Source organism: Symphodus melops, assembly GCF_947650265.1.
Source record: "Symphodus melops genome assembly, chromosome: 21".
Lineage (NCBI taxonomy): Eukaryota > Metazoa > Chordata > Actinopteri > Labriformes > Labridae > Symphodus > Symphodus melops.
Genome location: NC_136711.1, coordinates 17,099,727 through 17,117,315, shown reverse-complemented (window position 1 = coordinate 17,117,315; position 17,589 = coordinate 17,099,727). Strand labels below are relative to the sequence as shown.

Genomic DNA, 17,589 nt, shown 5'->3' with positions numbered 1-17,589 from the left:
GTATGAAGACTTTTTATGTTTATCTACTTTACAAAAGGTTAAACTTTAAATTGTAACTTTTAGATTTGTTATCCAATGTAGTGTTTTTTTCATCTTTAAGCTTAACTTATTACCACAAATGACTGAATGCTGCTAGGGAACCTGTATGCCTTCATGCTCTATATAGGTGTTTATTCCATGGATAAAAGAAGATATTTTATAAACAGCCTAATGAAGTTTAGGAGAAATTAAAAATTAAGTATACAACAAATCTTGCATGAAAACAATCCCACTCTTCTGCGAGTGCAAATGAATACAAATGTCACCATTAAAAAAAAAAAAAAGCTTTTTGAGTATTTATTTAAAGTACTCACTAAACATATTTGAAATGTGTTGTCTGAGCATAAGTAGGAGCCATACGATTCAGCAATATAGTTAAATGTTCTATGTGCTTATGGTTTGTGCCATTAGGGCAAATGGAAGGAAGCTGTGTGATTATAATTAAAGGTCCAACATCATTAAAGTCTTTAAAAATTGAATGATCTCTTGCCCTTTATCCAATTACTTTTTACAAATTCCAAGTTATATAAAAAAGGCCTTTAATTTCTTACACACAAAGCAATCTTACACTCTTTGATGCAAAACACATTTGGGTCATGTAAAAAAATAAGTGACTGTGTGGTTATAGCAGTCATCTGGTCCTCAGGTGTGAACTTTAACTTTTGTTTCACCACAGACGCCCACCTGTTTGTCAAAGCCCAAATCACCCACCTGTATGTATCACGAGGTTCTTTATTATTTCGAGATGGACCAATTAGTGGTGCAGAGTTTTACAGGCAGCTCATTTTGGGTCCTTTGGAACTGTGAGGAAGGGTTTGCAAGAAAGCAAAACTTTGATGGTGCATTACCCTGAAGCGGGCCCCTTATTCAATTATTGCTTCCTCGTGTGGCTTTGTGTTATATAACCCTTACTGCATGCCAGGAGAGGCTACAGTGAGACATTGGGACACGAGGGACTCTTTATTGCTGGTGGTCAACTTGACAAACCAAGAGGCATAAAAATAATTGTTACAGAATATGACTTCATCGAACAATTTCAGTAATTTATGTCACAATATCCAGCTGCCCCAGAAAGTAGGTCTTGTTTAAGCCCAGGCTTTGGAAAACTTTGTGAATTAAGACTGCCAGAATTGTAAGAGCATGTCTGGGTGGGGAAAGAGATTTACCAAAAGGGCACTTTCCCATAATTCACAATAAGTCAGGAACATATTTAAGCATCAACCCAATGCCACATTAGAAAGACATTCAATATCCCTCCTATCAAATTAGTATCCTTTCTCCAACTGCCAGTATATCCCCTTCAAATCCCTAAACCTCCCTCAGTGAAGCTCACAAATGAGGCAATTAAATTCAGGGTTTCAAACTCCTTTGAACTACACCTTCTGTCTGAATCCTTTAATATTCTGAGTGTGGGGTTCTCAAAGCTCATCAGGGCTATTTAGTACCTTTGGGCTCCCATTTTAACAGGGACCACCAGCTCGCTCTTTCTGTCATTCATTTCCTTGGGGAGTGGAACGAAAGAGACACAGGGAAATGAACATTTTAGCGTTGGAAATACCTCCTGTCTGTAAATCTTTTGTGTTTACAAAAAAGAGATTAGCACTCTGGACCTGCTCGTTCCAATTCCCTGGCCTGTCCTATCTAATCTCTTCTTTTCTCATGCCAATGTGTTCAGTAGGTTAGCCCTGGATCAAGTTGACTTTGATCCAATTAGCATCCCACACCACCTGACACTGGACACATCCTCCTGCTTTACTAATATGTGTAAATTCGCTCTCTTTTTCATAGTCTAACATTTTGCTTGTACAAGTACCTCTTAATGACAGTTTTGTTGGGTTTAAAGGGCCGACCGTGCCCGTTTAGTCAACCAAGGAACAAATGCGAACGAGCTATGGTTATCAGGGAGAGCAGAGGAAGATGAAACAGTCAGGAGAGGACATTTACAGATAACAGGATTTCACAGCGTCTACACTGATCCAATTTATTGCTGCTCCGTGTAACTCAGAGGTTAGTTGAAATTTCATCAACTAATGAGCCATTGACAGGTCGTAGCTGTGTGGTTACAGATAGCATTTAAGCAGAGCGCTGCTGAATTTATGTTCTCTCACATATTTACCTTGATGCTTTTATGATATGCCATGGCAGAAAAAAGTGTTTATTGTATGCTGGACACAAAGTATACCAGGTACATGAGACAGCTTTTCTAAAATAGATTGTTAGTGGTAATTCTAATTCTAAAGCCTCAGGAAATACAGCCAAATTCTAGTTCCAATTAGGAAGTATAAGTTAGTTGTATAAAGGCTTCGCTTGGTTAAATAGTCAGAGCAATGTGTAACCAGCACAAGTTTCTGGATATTAACGTTCTAGAAGAACCAAAGGCTGGTGGTGCTAGCACGGCTAACATTAGCCACACTTGGCATACCATTTTGACCTAGTTTACCTGCAGATGCAGTGATGCTGTGTGACTGTCTTCTTACCTTAAGACTGGTTGACTCCTCTAAATTTAAATTTGGGACCTGGGAACATCCTTAGTTGGAGTCTTAGGTAAGTCTTTCTCAAAACATAATGATATATCATTTCTTAACAATGATCATATTTAGAGTAAAATTGATGTTTACTCTTTGGCGAAGATATTTCAAAATAGAAGTTCAGAAACCAATGGGTGATGTGATGGTTGTTACTTCTCCTCTCTGTACACAGTTAATATATAGCTTACGGGGCAACAGTGTGTTGTATCCATTTAATTTGATCCCATTAGCGGTAAAAGTGTAATTTTAGCAATTGAGTACCAGAACCAGTAACATTCAAAAATAATTTATTTCAGAAATGTTTTGTGATCATATATTCATTCAGATTCTGCATGATAAGCTTTTGTTGCGCACAATGAAATCACCCCACAGGAATAATAATTTTAAAAAAAAGTCGATGACATTTTTTTTCTTTTTTGGGAACTGTGGAAACTAGCAACACACCACTTTGTCTTCACTATAGCATTGTGAGTGTGCCTTGCAGGCGACCGGAAAGCTCACAGTCCTCTGTGGCATAACTCCAGGCTTACAGGTTTACAGTTACTGCAGGACAATCTCTTTATAACCAGACACACACTGAATGATCTGTAAAGCCTATGCACGAGAAGTGGAGTCATACACATACTCACACACAATCATTAGCATTCGGGACAGTACAGCCACACCTGAATATTACCCAGTGGTTGATTACACAAAGGGGAAAGAGGTGAAACTCAATGACATCATCTCTTGGCGCAGGCCCAGCGCTGCCCAGTGATAGTGATCGGTAACAGAGAGCTGTCAGCTAGCAGGGGGAGGGAACAGGGGAAAAAAAAAAATTCTTATCAAAATCACACAGTTACCATTTAGCAGACCCAGCAGCTGTGCCCACATCTGTCCCAGGATACTTCAGACAGTTCTGACACTCTAAGGCTGGATTTCAAAGCATCTCAGTAGACGTACAGTATGCAGAATGACACTGATGTGTGTGTATATGTGAGCCAGCAAAGGGTGAAAAAATATGGGTTTGTGTATGCAAATTTATTCACAGCCCACATCCATCAGGATTAAAAGAAGGCTCTCGAAAGCGTGAGGCGAGCCATTATGATGCCACGGTCAAGGGCACCATCAGCAGTTCAGTCACAATTGGTGCCAGATATCATAAATAAGTGTTTACTCTATCAAGGCATCTTTGATCCACTGTAACACACTCACAAAAAGACTTTAACACTTTCACTTTAACAGATATACAACGCCTTTTATATATCTGCAAGGATCTCTCAGGCACAAGAGTCTTGAGCATTTGACCCTCCATGGCCAAATATTGTTCAACTTTTCTACATATTTGTGTGCAATAGGCCGGAGAGTCGTTTCCTTGGAAACATGTGATTGTTCTCCTCAGACTGTCCAGGCCAACACGTTAAAATTTGTTCGATTTGGCATGAATTCAACATCCAGGGTTGTCTTTTCGCTTTCTTTCTACATCCAGTTCATCCAGTCCAAACACTCGTCCTTTTACGTCCACAATATAGCTCCATCATATTCTTCATTCAGTCTCCATCAATCTACAGTGGCTTGATTTTGTCATCTAGGTACATCTACTTTATAATCATATATATATATGTATATATATTTATATGTTTGTGTTTCTCCAAAGATTCTTGTGACTTTGTACAGAATCAGACAGTATCACTTAAATTTGTTCAAAGAAGCGCAACAAAAAAATGGAAGAAAAAAAAAAAAAAAGTCATGCAAAAAGTCGAAAAAGCAAAAAAAAATAAAATGAAAATATGTTAGTGAGTATTTTATCATCAAGTGAAAAACAATCTGCACACACACTTTCACACATTTAACAATGAAAAATAGCCCAAGAGACTCTTATAGTTTTAGTTCCAGCGCGACTAAAGAAAAATGAATCGTAAAAAAGTGGAAAAATAAAAGTAATGAAAATGAAAAAAAAAGGCATTTCCGACTTGATTGGTTGAATGTGTGTTGCCATGTTATCCATCAACACAAGATGGGAAGATATTTCCAGAAATTTCTTTGTCCTTTTTTAGCCATTTTCACACAAAAGAGGAAAATCCAGCAATTGGGGCCCGCGAGCCAGGTGCCAGGCTGCTGGGTGGCCTGTAGAGGGTGCTGTGCTGGCTGGGGGGGTTGGAGCTCTGCTGAGACGGGGTGGGAGTCCGGCTACCTTTGGGCCTGAAGAGGCTGCCCTGGCCCTGGGGCTGGCCCTGCGCTTGCTGAGGCTGGGGGCTAGGTGAACTGAGCTGGGGGGGCAGTGGTGGTAAAGGAGGCAGCTGTGGCGGTGCACAGATCGAGTGATCCTGGTCGCCCGACTCGGACTCGGTGTAGCTGTAGGCCTGAGCACGGGATATGCCTTTCTGCTGTCGGCGCCAGGAGTTGTAGTAGGTGGGGTCGCTGATGTAGTGGTTGACAAAGGAGTGGGTCTTCTGTCGGTTTGGGTCCACCTCGTACTCGCTGTCGCTGCCCTGTGAGACGGAAGAAACAGAAAAATTCATTCATTGAGTGAGCATTCGTCGACAACACGTTTGTGTTTCCATGTGGGGCAGTTAGAGATGCGGAGGCTATAAATGTAAATGATCATGAAGTTAATAAATTTTTCTGAGGGAAATCATTAAGTCACAGTCACCCCTGTTTCAACAATACACACATGCAAACACACTTACATTTACAACACAGCACAGGAACAGATGGACACCAAATATGGTCAAAAAATGGACGAAGCATGATAACGGAACGATGAACTGGTACTGAAGCGTGCACTGTAAATGGACCATCAACACAAGAGGGCAAAAAGCCAGGTCTTAAACTAGTCAGTCACTGGACCAAACTTCATGTTCAAGATCTTTGTATCCATGTCAGGGAGAGGTGATGTGGTGTTTTATAACAGTGTATACCATATACAAACCTAGAATGGGAATTTTAGGCAGAAGACTGAATGGGATTGAACTATAGCTAAAGGAACCAGTCGCCTATCAGGCTACAAACATTGAAAGCAGGCAGCCACAGGAACCTCACCAAATGCAGTGGAAGTGTATGTAGGCCACCTGTCCCATATGAAAACACCAGCGCCTCCTATGGGTGAACAAAACAATGGGTTTTACAGAACATCACCATAACAGCATGAATCAAATGGCCCAGTCATGATGATGGGAATATTATACATATGTTATACATATATAAATATATATATGCTGACGTTCTTTGTGAATGGTTTGAAAAGCTAAAATAAAAACAACTACAGCTGCAACTACTAAAGTTTTCCGAACCCGACATGGATGTTATCTGTACGTTGCAATATACTCAATTTTCCTGTGGACAAGTTATTTACGGATGTATACTTATTTATGTTGTTCTCTTAAAATAACGCTGGTTTTCCTGCGATGACTGGAGGATTTCTCAAATTCTCGAGAAATTACTGGAATTAACTTGTTATCATGGGAGCTGGTAAAGAATAATGACGTTGTACTGTAGGTGTTGCTAATAGGAGTTGAATTGGGGAAAAAAAACAAGAAGTTGAATTATTTTTCTTCAGTAAATCCATCTGAATCTGTTTTGGCCATCTGTAAAGGAGGGAAAAAAAACCTGATTACATTATTGCCACTGACCCAACCACCTTGCTGCAGGCTGAGATGGAAACAACATTGTCTTTCTGTCAAGCCACATTCCATGTGTGAAACAAAAGGCAATGGCCACTCAGTGGGGATTGCCTATCATAAGGTAATTGCTACGAAAGCCAAAAGCCAGTTCCCCAACTAGTCTGCGATTAATCACATGGGCTGCAATGAGCTAATGCACCATCAACTTTGCCAGATTGGTCATCGGATAATTTCCCTAAGAGGTTGATAGGGGTGTTAGTCGCGATCCGAAAGTAAGCAACAAAGGCTGATTCTTTTCAGAACAGCAGAGTGCAGAGATGATGCTGATGATTATGTCTGTCCCAATGCCATGTAATCATGCTTCACCTTCTCATATAGAAACATTGCTCTCTGCACCGCACTCGAAGGACACACTCCAGAGCACAGCACATATGTGATACATATGGCAGTGGTCTCAGATTTCCCTCAGTCTTACATGCCTCGTGTCTACTACGCCGACCCCCTTTTACGCAGTATAAGCTTTCCTCTTTAGTTGTCAGCAGAGATTAAAAAACGTCCAAACAGAAGAATGCATGTGTTGAATTAAAGGAATGAGATCCAGCTTTCTTGTTCCCATTTGGTTCTAAACAAAGGGACCTGACCCCCCCCCCCTCCCCACTTACTCTCATTTTTACACAAATGAATCAAAGGCAGACATTCTGCCCAGTGAGGTTTGGCTCAACAATCACAAGTTGATCACACTTTCTTTTTTTCTCCCTTTTTATTGTAATTCTTCGCATATGGAGCGTGGGAGTGTTGGATGCATCTTTGGCAGATTGTGTGTTTGTTGTCCTTTTTACTAATATTGTCCCCCGAGTTGTAAAAACTCGAGGCTGACCTGTGTTGAAAAGCATTCCGGTCATGCCTCTGTGTTTAGCAACACAACAACACCATAAAAGCTAACCAACAAGACATAGCGAGCCCCTTCCAGCAGCATTACCTCACTCTGAAGGCATTAGCACTACAGCAAGAGATGAAACATCACTAGGGTTCTGTTTGTGGCAGTGGGAAAGAGGCAGAACAGATCGAGTGTTGACACAGTCCAACTCTCTGCTTGGCTGTGTGCAACAGATGTTCTGATCTCGAGGGTTGCCCTCTAACAATCAGCCAAAAGTATGTACAGAAAAGTGTCTTAGCCAGCTAAGGTTTTATTGGTTGGATAGTCACAGAATTTTTTTTTTTTTAAAAATCCATCAAAGATTTTAATCTCGTCTTTTGGTCTTCTATCAAACCTGCTTTTGTCACTTTGTGATTGTGCAGATTTCTTTTCCCAGTATTGCAACTGTGCTCACATTATTGTAAAAATCCTTTTCATATTGCAGGACTTTAAAAGATTTCTAAACCCCACAAAAATGTGATTTAAAGGTAACTGAATTCATTAGCATTCATAAACATGGAAAGAGTAGTTGACTATAAGCTTAAACTAATTAACTGCTTGTTGACAAGAAAAACTCTGAGTTTCGAGCTGCCCTATCTGACTCAAAATGTTCTACATTCATGCAGACCAAACTCAAATCAGTCCTCCTTTGATTTTGGTCTATCACATATCATTAATAAAATAACTCAGACCCAAACTAGGAGCCTTTAGTGGTCATGCTTGACAGTTTGCTTCGGGGGCAGCAAGGCCTGTGAAACTGCTCCCTTAATCAGCTCATTACAAACTAATTACTTAAGCTGAATGCTGTGAAAGAAGCAGAATTTAGGCATGAAATGCAGCGTTGCACCTCAGCCCCAAGGGATCCAACCATCTCATTTAAGCGAGGATATGTGTAAGACAGACACATAGCAGCCTGCCAGTGACAATTATTAAACATTACTTTATCATTATGATGTTCAATTAGGCAGAGAAACAGATTTGAGAAATCTATCCAATTAACTGGCAAACCTCTCTGCAGTATTTTGTTTATCGTTAGGATATTAAAGTTGTCACTGAGCACACATACACAGGAGGTAAAACAATTCCCCACATATACACAGCAGCCATTTCCCGCTAACCTCATGCCCAGGGTAGGAGGAATTGAAAAGAATAAAAGGTACACATTTGCCTTAGGCTCTTCATATTAGTTTAGTTTATTCGTTTATTTGAATCAGGGACAGTGTACAAAAAGATCTCAGAAGAGAAAAGATGCTTTGGACCAAATTAATTTTATACCAGAGGAAACTGACAAATTGATGGTTTTGATTGCTTTGTATAGAAGTGTCTGCAAAGTGAATTGTTGAAGCTAACATTTTCACAAAAGGGGATTTTATTCCCGTTCAGCTGTCATGTATAAGGCTATACAACAGTTGTGTTGGCTAGGAATTGGTTGAATGCTAACTGACCTAATCTGTTACCTATACATAGCTAAGAAGTAAGAGTGTTTTGTCTGATGTGGCCCAATGTCCTGCTGGATTTTGACTATACAATGTTGTTTAGTGCTGATGAATTATCAAGCCATTGATTGACAGCAATTGTTCAGATTGCATTATTAAGTCATAACATTTGCCTGAGAAAAACCCCCAACATGGTGTATGGGGAGATGGGGAGTTAAAAATGGAGCGATACAACAGTAGCAGTTCATTAAGGGCAAAAATAACTTTTGCTAATACTCACGCTGCTACACAGCTTTAGCATTGAAGGAACTCGACAACAGCTTATTTTATTTTGGCGCAAAACAACATTTTCTTTCATGTTTAAAATGCTCCTTTATGCTTAATAAAAGTGGTTTCTTCACTGGCCTGAGACAGAAGCAACAATCTCATCACAAGAATTTCCCCAATTCCCCCACTGCCCCCCCCCCCCCCCCCCCCCAAATGAATGCATACCCCAATACCACAGAGTGGGTCAGTCCTTTGTCCTCTAGTTATGGATTATTGCAAAGAGGAGGGGGAAGAAGGGGGGGCTGTCTGTGTCACTCTCATTGATGAAGTGAACACAGCAGGGGTCCTCACAGACAATGACAATAACATTATTACACGAGGGACTGGAAGCAAAGGATTAAAGAGTCCGAAGACATTCACAGTATGCATACATTTTTTGTGCCTTTAGCCATTTTTTAAGTCAAAACAAAGTGTTTAGGTTGGAGGGAAAGTAGGAAGAGGACAATGTGTTTTAGCAGCATATCCCTGCTGCAAAGTCAAGTTGTAATTTGTCATCATCAAAGAAGGAATTTAGACTTCCCTTGACGCTCATAACCCGTCTCTGCTAGCATTATATGTTAAGAACCAAGGGATTTGAGATTTTGTTGGGCATTCATGCTGGTCCAGACTGATGGACTTACTCAAAGGAGAGTGTTGGATCCAGATAGTTTCATTAGGTTTCCTTCATTTTCATATCATTTACTGTCTGTAGTTCTAGCGAGCAATGAGGGAAGCTTCCATCTCACTATTCCTCATTTCACCAATTTTCGTATCGCTCTCTACTGCCTCCCACAGGATGCCGTAAAATTATTCAAAACATAATCTAATTTATTTGTGGTCATGAATTCCCTGAAATCTGGGTCATGACATCACCCGTCAGACTGATTTAATAAAAACAAAAGTGTATGTCGTCATTACAGAGGCAGTCCCAACATTACAGGCAGTGTTCTCGGTTGAGCCCGAGCCAAAAAAGCTTCAGCAACAGGAGAGACGGTGGGTGGCAAGGGTGGAGAAAGCAAGCGAGTTAGAAAGCGGACATTTTTATTTCTCTCTCTCCACCCGGGAATGCTGCTCTGCAGAGAAAGAGTGAGATCCACAATCCATCTGTGACTCAGAAATGACATCATCTGTCTTCGACTGGTTTCGGCCTTTAATGACACACAAGGACGGTGCCACACAGGAAACCTCGGGAAAAAAAGAGTAAGCCTTCGTATACTGTAAAGGAAAAGAAGTCAATATAAGAATACATACAGGGGAGCAGTAATGGGGGCCTTGTTGCCTTGCCAGGTCAATGTTTCGCTTCCTCTAAATCCGCTCTTGAGGAGGAGTACAATACTCATCTTATACCTGCTGGTGGAGGCCCCGCGGATTAAACAGGACAGACATCACAATGTCATTACGAAAAGCTCAGACTTATCCACTGAATGAAACTTCAAAGAGCATTCCTGGGTGTCTCCGAAGCACCACTGGGTGCTGATTCGGTGGCCTGTAATGGGCATGGCAGAGGTGCCCGAGGCTAAGCAGTCAGGGCTCTGTGCATTTCAGCCCATCAAAGCCAACATCTGCTGGGTGAGTGTGCAGTGTGGTAGCTGGCAGATGTTGTACGCTCTTATTCTGAAGGAGAAGTTACTGCGTGAGGCCATGTTTGACAACACAGAAGTGCGAGCAGTAGATATGTCAGAGGGGCGACGAAATGATTCCTTTGAGGGGATGTTATCGAGCTGCGACAGGTCCTGTCCATAGTGATTCATTGTGGGGAGATTTTCATTTGATCTGGAAGTCGGACTCAGGTCCAGATAGGGCCAGGTGGGGAGAGATTTCTGGCTGTGGAATTCACACTAAAGATGTACCAGGTTGAGAGATGTTCCAAGATAATTTGGGAATTGCCTAGAGTAAAGAATTCCAAGATGAAAGAAGGCACTGAAGGAAGCCTTGAAAGCAACAGAGTTCAAGACCACTTCCCCCCCCCCCAACGCCCCCCCTCAACTGACGCTTTCATCTGACGAGGATCAAAACCAGACCGAGAACCCTGAGACGTTACAAGCAAAACCACGAGAGAGTCGAGGAGGAAGGTGGCATAAACAAAAACAGAAAAACAGCATATATGTATTTAAGACAGAGGGGAAGAAAGTGTTTGGATAAAAGACAGGACAGAATTCAGGAAATCAGAGACATGACTGTGAACACAATTACTGATCAAATGGAGAGATCAAGTTAGACTCACATGCTTTGCTAGATCCAGCAAACGCAGCGAAATCAGACATCCCTTAAAGAGCTTGTTGATCATCAACAGTATTAGTCAAGATGAATTCTGCTTAGAGGATTCAAAACTGGGAATTTTTCACTTCTGAGGCGCTAATGATACAAGCTAACTAAGTATTCCAGATCTCCTCTGAGAGGGATTTTGACTCGACTTAACTGGAAATTCATAAAAAGTCAGAAGGAAAGTTTCACAGACTTCTTGGCAGGAGCTTCCAAATACCTATCTAGCCCTTAAATCCCTTTTACAGAGAGCGTCTGCCCACGCTGTCTTACATAACGAGTGCTGAGGCGGAGTGCAGTGGCCTGGATCACAGGTAGATATTTCCAGAGCGACATTCCCCCCCCCCCCCCGGGTCACCGTCTGGTCTAAAAACTGCGTCGTAGTCATTTGTCTCTCATCTCTCCTTGTGAATTAGTGTAGCTCAACTTCTACGACGCCTCGACGGCTGAGTGCGTTAAGATGTGCAACAAAGAAAAGTGACACCACGTGGACAGTATGAATCGACACACGACAAAGGCGACAATGAAGAGCTGAATTCCTGAGGAATTCAAGGAGATGACAAGCGGGCACACAAACGTGGACAGGTACAAACATAGACAAGGTACGAACACATATAACAGATACATACTTTATGCAGACAGAGAGTGAAGCTTTTTTTTTTTTTTTTTTTCTTCACATATAAGTCATACTTAGTACAAAATTACTACTGCACCTGTGAGTCTGAGATTTCGGAGGGTTTTTCGGTCAGACTGCTGCTCTCTGCAGGGATCAGGTCGTTGTACTTAGTGCTGACGTCCTCGTCCGAATAGTGGAGACTGCCCGGACTGGGCCTGGGAGGAGATCTGAAGGACAAAGACAGACGTTTACACGTATTCACGTATAGAGATGACCCTGACAACGACACAATTACTATTTGAATTCGGTTACGATTTGAATTCCCCTCTATAACGACATAGGTCTTAATTGAATTACATTTTTTTTTTTCTTCACATTTTTATCTACTTTATGAAGCTTCTTACACACACACAGGCCTGAATCACACACATACACAAACGGGACATTGTTTGGACATTAATGGAGAGACGTCGGAGTGTGGCGTCGGAGCTACTGCCGCCCCCAAATGCAGTTTCTGATTTCGATTCATAACCTTCACTGCCAAGAACTAGGACATGGGTGATTTTACAACAAGCTAAATTGGGGCCAATATTAAGAATAAGAAGGATGAACGATTAAAGGAGTAAGAGTAACCAAGTGTTCCTTTATAACTGAACTGTCTGATCACAGATTGACCGTACAGAATGACTTCCTTGTTCAGCTTTGAACTACCTGGAACAGCTTTCCCCCCCTGTGCAGTAAGTGAGGGATTATTACAAACATTGTTGGTGCACTCAAGTGTTTGGGTTAATCCTTAACTTTTATGGAAAGTTCTGGAAAGTTTACAGCTCGCTGATTTTATTTTATTTTCCCAGGACATACATTATAAAGACTCTTTTGCTCTGCATTGCAGTGAAACCAGTCTGGCATGGGTTATAGGTGAACAGTTTTAAGTGGGGAAAAATTTGCAAAAATAAAAACAAACAAATTGTAAAATTTTAGAGCTGTGACGTGTATTTTGGGAAAGCTTTGCTGCAATTCATCTTCATATACTTGCAAATGCACATCTCTGGTAAATCTCTTTGTAGCTTGAATGCCACATTACTTCTGGTTCTCCCAGACCTTGATGTATTAGGGTTACTAGATGTCCCAGTTTTCAAGTAATGCTAATGTATCCAAAATAATTAATAGTTAAAATTAATACCGTCATCTTAACTTAATCCAGAAATCTTTTTAAAGCGGTTTAAGGAGAAGCAATGTAGCACAGTGTCTGAAAATCATGGGATAGTCAGGAGATGGCTGCCTACAGCCAGTCTCTCCTGGAATAAATAATTCTCCCTGATTCCACTCGCTCTCTGGCTGTGGAATGTCAAACCACCGAGGCCCTTGTGACTAAATTATAAACGGAACCCTCGGCGTGCTCGAGAGGTCATCAAACAAAACGGCAGCCTCAGGCTTTGATCTGGCAAATGTTATCAGAGCCGACACGAGCGATGGCGTGGATTAAACTGTCGGCAGCATACCGCGGCGATCAAATACCTCATTTGGATGTAAATGTAAAGAGTGAAAGTGATGGGATTGAGCAAAGGGAAGATCCTTCAAGGGAGATTAAAATACGGAAACATGGTGGAGGAGTGGTGTTTACTGAAGCTTAAAACTGAAAGTGAAAGAGTGGGAATAAGTCAAAATGAGGGCAAGAAGAAAAAAAACCATTCCTTAAAAATGGCTTCACTCGTCAGGCGTTCTTTCAGTAAATATGAGACGAGGAAAACCCCTCGCTGCCTCACCACCTCCTTTCTTTCTACTGTCCCCGTCCTGCTAAACAAACACCACGTCTGTTTCTGCTGATTGGTGTTGGTTTGGCTGAGACTACGGAGGACACACTGACTCCTGCTCATTTTCCAGGACGGAGTGTCGGCAGCCAGAGTTGCCGTTGGAGCTGCAGCAGCGAATACAAGTCACAGCTCTTTACGCGTCGAAACCACATTTGCATATTTTGAATAAATATATTTTGAAAGCGTTTCAAAAAATGTTGTGGGTAAATTCCAGCAGTTTTTCACAAGCGGCGTTCGGAGTTTTCGTGGACCAAATGGAAAACTCCACAGGAAATCACAGAGAAGGCTGTAATATCTGAAATCAGATTAACTGATTTAACCTGATTGACTGATTTTTTAACGGAAAGTCAAAGTGGAAAAAGAGAATAAATACAGTTAACAAAAGACAAAAATCATAATAATTAAGTAAAGTAGAAGAATAGGTAATTAATTTGATGTTATAACAAAAGCGTGTGTCCATCATATTGTCAGCCTCGCCACCATCCCCAAGAGCAAGTTCTTCAATATAGAAGTAGAATGTGGAGATTCATGCGTTTAAAAAACACGTACGAAACATGAGAAACAAGGTGAAGGAAGTTCATTACTAAGCAAAAATATTTATTAGGATGTATTAGGATCAGTGTTTTTAAAAGGTTGCATATTATACCTTTAAGTCCTGCCTCTCACCATGTGCTCGGCGAATCAGTGTGCTCTCATTTCCAGATGAATCAAGGAACTTCATGTCTATACCATGGTTCCTCTTTCTTGGTAAAGTATCCACTCTAAAGTTGGAGGTGAAATAAACTGCAGTGTAGAGCGCACAACCCTTCAAAGTTCAATGCCAACACAAGAAAAATGCCCTTGGTACTTCAATCCTTCTCAATACTTTGGAAGGTCCCTATTAATCCAAAAGTGCTTCATAATGATATTTACAGCCAAGAACTCTGAGTCTAACTCAGAAAACACAACAAAGTCTTAATCACATCTCTGAATTCCTATCTGCACTTATTCCCGAAGGACCCCTGAACGTAACCTTTACCAACCTGCATTCCTCAGCAGTCCTTGCAAGCGAGGCCTCCTTACAACACAGCCAAACAAAGAGCTTCAGCCGATGTGAAGAAATGCTATTGAGAGCCCGCTGGGGCATTATGATAAACTGCCTGTTTAAAAACATTGAGAAAACTCAGCCCACTTTCACCTCTCCTCCTTGACTCTCATCCACTGTCGAGTGAGGCGTAAATTATTTATCAGCTCTCTAGCTTGGATAGAGATGGGTCCACTTAATCTTCGGGCAGAACAAATAAAATCAGCCAGCAGTAGGTTGGGTAAGAAATGAGAACCACGGGGTGAAATCAAATCTGCCCCTGGTCTTTAGTCATTATCGGGCGCTCCTCTCGCTACACTCGCCTGTGGGGACTCATTAACATGTCTGAAGTGTTCGAATGCTTTGTCACTCAAGAGTGTTTAAAACTCTGTTAATCTTCACTGAATTACTTCACCAGGACCTCCCAAGACCCTAAACGAGGGTGTCCAGGAAGGTTTTACGCTGTTCAAAGAGACCAAACAAAGCCTCAGAGGAATGATGCTGTATGTGTATGACAACAATGGTAATCGTTGATTTTTGTGTGACGTTGAACAGGAACCAATTTGAAAGTGTTTTTGATTAATCTGGGTTGTGAAACACTTAAATACAAAATACGTTGTAACTGTACTTTAGTACGTTTTTCATGTATTTGTACTTTAAAGGACTGAGAGGAATCTTTTGATTTGAGTCGATGTTGGCGCCCCCTGTAGACAAAGCATCAAACTTACCTCTCTGTGGACCAAGATGGCGTGTACTATAATCTATTATTGCAAGAAATTTGGGGTTCAGTATCATTTAAAATCACTCCTCTGCATGAAGGCTTTAGAAGCTTTGGATTGGACCGCTTGGTTTTTAATTAATAGACGATCTGTTTGGTCATTGAGCCAATTGGACAAAATATGCAGTCTGCAATATCTTGATGGGTCATGGGGGGAAATGTAAAGAGCCAACACTGGAGCAGATTCAAAACAGCAGGAGAGTCACCAATTAACTGATCTGCACATTGGAGAAACATTTTTACAAGTTATTCTTTATTTTTTTCATAAACTAATTTAGTTTAATAATCTTCATGTTGTGTCTGTAGGTTCAGTCACGTATCCACCTGAGGCTACTTTTACTTTGATTCTGCACATACAGCATATTGCTAAGCTCCTGCTTTTTTAGTTCAGCAACAGTAGAACGATTGTGTCCACTTTTACTGTTTCTTTCTAAAGAGTAAAACAGGTTTCTGTACTAAGTGGAAAATCTAATCCTCGTCGGTGTGCTGTCCAAGTTGAACTTTTGTTTCTGAGTTTCCAGTGGGTTATTGAACAGACCAATCAAGTGTATTGAAGTGTTGTTGCTCTTCTACTTCACCAAGACTTCATTCAACCTCCTTCCAGTGCTAATGAGTCAAACTGACATTTGAAGCGGTGACAAATCAAGTCGCCTGTCACCCAAACTGAACTGCATTGACTTCTCTGTGATTGTGATTGAATTTACAGAAACATGCGTATCGGCCCCTTCTGTTCATCTGGATACAAACGCAGAGAAAGTCTCTAAGCAGAATCAGCCGTAAATGTCATTTGCAGTGTGACAAAGCTCTGAGTCAGACTGAATACAGCAGGATTAAGAATGTGTTTGATTTCCGATCCGGGTATCAAGGCACAGCACTTCACCCTCTCTTTGGGATCCCGAGACCGGAGATCAAGATGCGGCATTAAGCTGTAATCGGAGGCTCAGGTGTCTGGATTTGGGCTCCTCCGCTTTGGGCTGAGTTCAAAGACTGCTGGTTCTGAAAGTACATCTGTGCATTCTTTCATTCCCGGTCTCCCACTTCAAGCAGGAGACATAATAAGGAAGCCCCCTGGAAGCTCCTCAAAGCCCTGGACCTGCTTTGATCTGTCCACGAAGACACACTTGCGTACATGCACACATACAAATGCACACGGCCAAATAAATTCCTCAACCATTCGCAGAAAGGAATAATTCACTTTTTACTGAATGGGCACGCAGACTTAAACAGGTATGCAGGGGGGTATCCAGATTTTTTAACTTACTAGGGTGGCCCAATCAGGGAACCGACTTAAGGTAACATAAAATTCTTATCCTCATCCTCGACCCACCTCCCCTCCCTGGAATCCCCCCCGCTGTTCCGCACACAGGAACATATTTCCTTGGGGCACGAAATGAGAGTGCACTAGTCCCCTCCAAATCCCATCACCCTGTCAGCAATACTACAGAAGGCTCCGCAACACCGACAAAACCTTTCAACTGTTTCTAAATCCCCCTCTTATATAAGCAGGTGCGTAAGACCGTGAGCGACGTATACAGTGGGATCCACACTTTAACTCAGTGTTGTTCATGTAGCTGTCAGAATGAGCGATTGGCTTTAAAAGAGGTCGTGGTATCAACACGCTTCGTGTCTTACAGCAGCGATTCACTGCCATAAAAAGCTCATTAGGAGAGCATCCACATTCAGTCGGTTTTTTTTTTCTCTTCTTGCCTTTAAATAGAAGAAAATTGAAGTCGGAGACGTCAAGCGAAGAGTGTTAATTTTCTTTTTCATAGAACTGGAAATACTTTCAGCCGCAAGGTTAAGTTTCCATGCATAACTCAATTATTCCTCCACACGCTAATTAAATGTTTGCTGCAAATTAATCCTCCAGTTGAACACTTTCATTGCACTGGTTTGTGGAGTGTGCGCGTGCGGCGTCACTGACCTGGTGTAGACGCCGTTCTTCCTGCAGAAGGAGTTTTTCACAGACAGCCGTCGGTTGTTGAGTTCCAGCGCGGGGAATCGACCCTCGTCCAGGCTCACCATGTCGCCGTGCGTTAGAGCGTTACAGTTGGAGTTGTTACCTGGGCACACGTACAGAGACACTGTGTGACCACAGGCCAGATGGATACAAGGGTTAGTGTGCGGGAGGACCAACGGAACTCATCAACGATGTGTTCAGAGAATGACTGACAAAATGCATGGGGGAAAAAAAATGGTCATTTTGTTGGATGGATGAACTAAAACTAC

The 17,589-nt window shown here is 41.6% G+C and overlaps 1 protein-coding gene across 8 annotated transcripts in view; it reads right to left on the bottom strand.

Moving 5' to 3' along the window:
- Positions 1 to 2,837: 2,837 nt before the first annotated feature.
- The window catches only part of sdk2b (sidekick cell adhesion molecule 2b), a 273,446-nt gene continuing 258,694 nt past the window's right edge, over positions 2,838 to 17,589 (bottom strand). For 2 of the 8 annotated variants that reach the window (XM_079333970.1, XM_079333972.1), the window contains exons 43-46: positions 17,285 to 17,444; positions 11,803 to 11,932; positions 5,589 to 5,645; positions 2,838 to 5,038 (exon numbers count right to left, since the gene is read on the bottom strand). In XM_079333970.1, coding sequence (XP_079190096.1) covers positions 4,610 to 5,038; positions 5,589 to 5,645; positions 11,803 to 11,932; positions 17,285 to 17,444 — 776 coding nt within the window. In that variant the 3' untranslated portion in view covers positions 2,838 to 4,609. The remainder of the gene's footprint in view (positions 5,039 to 5,588; positions 5,646 to 11,802; positions 11,933 to 17,284; positions 17,445 to 17,589) is intronic. The other 6 variants (XM_079333971.1, XM_079333974.1, XM_079333973.1 and 3 more) reach the window with 3 other exon arrangements.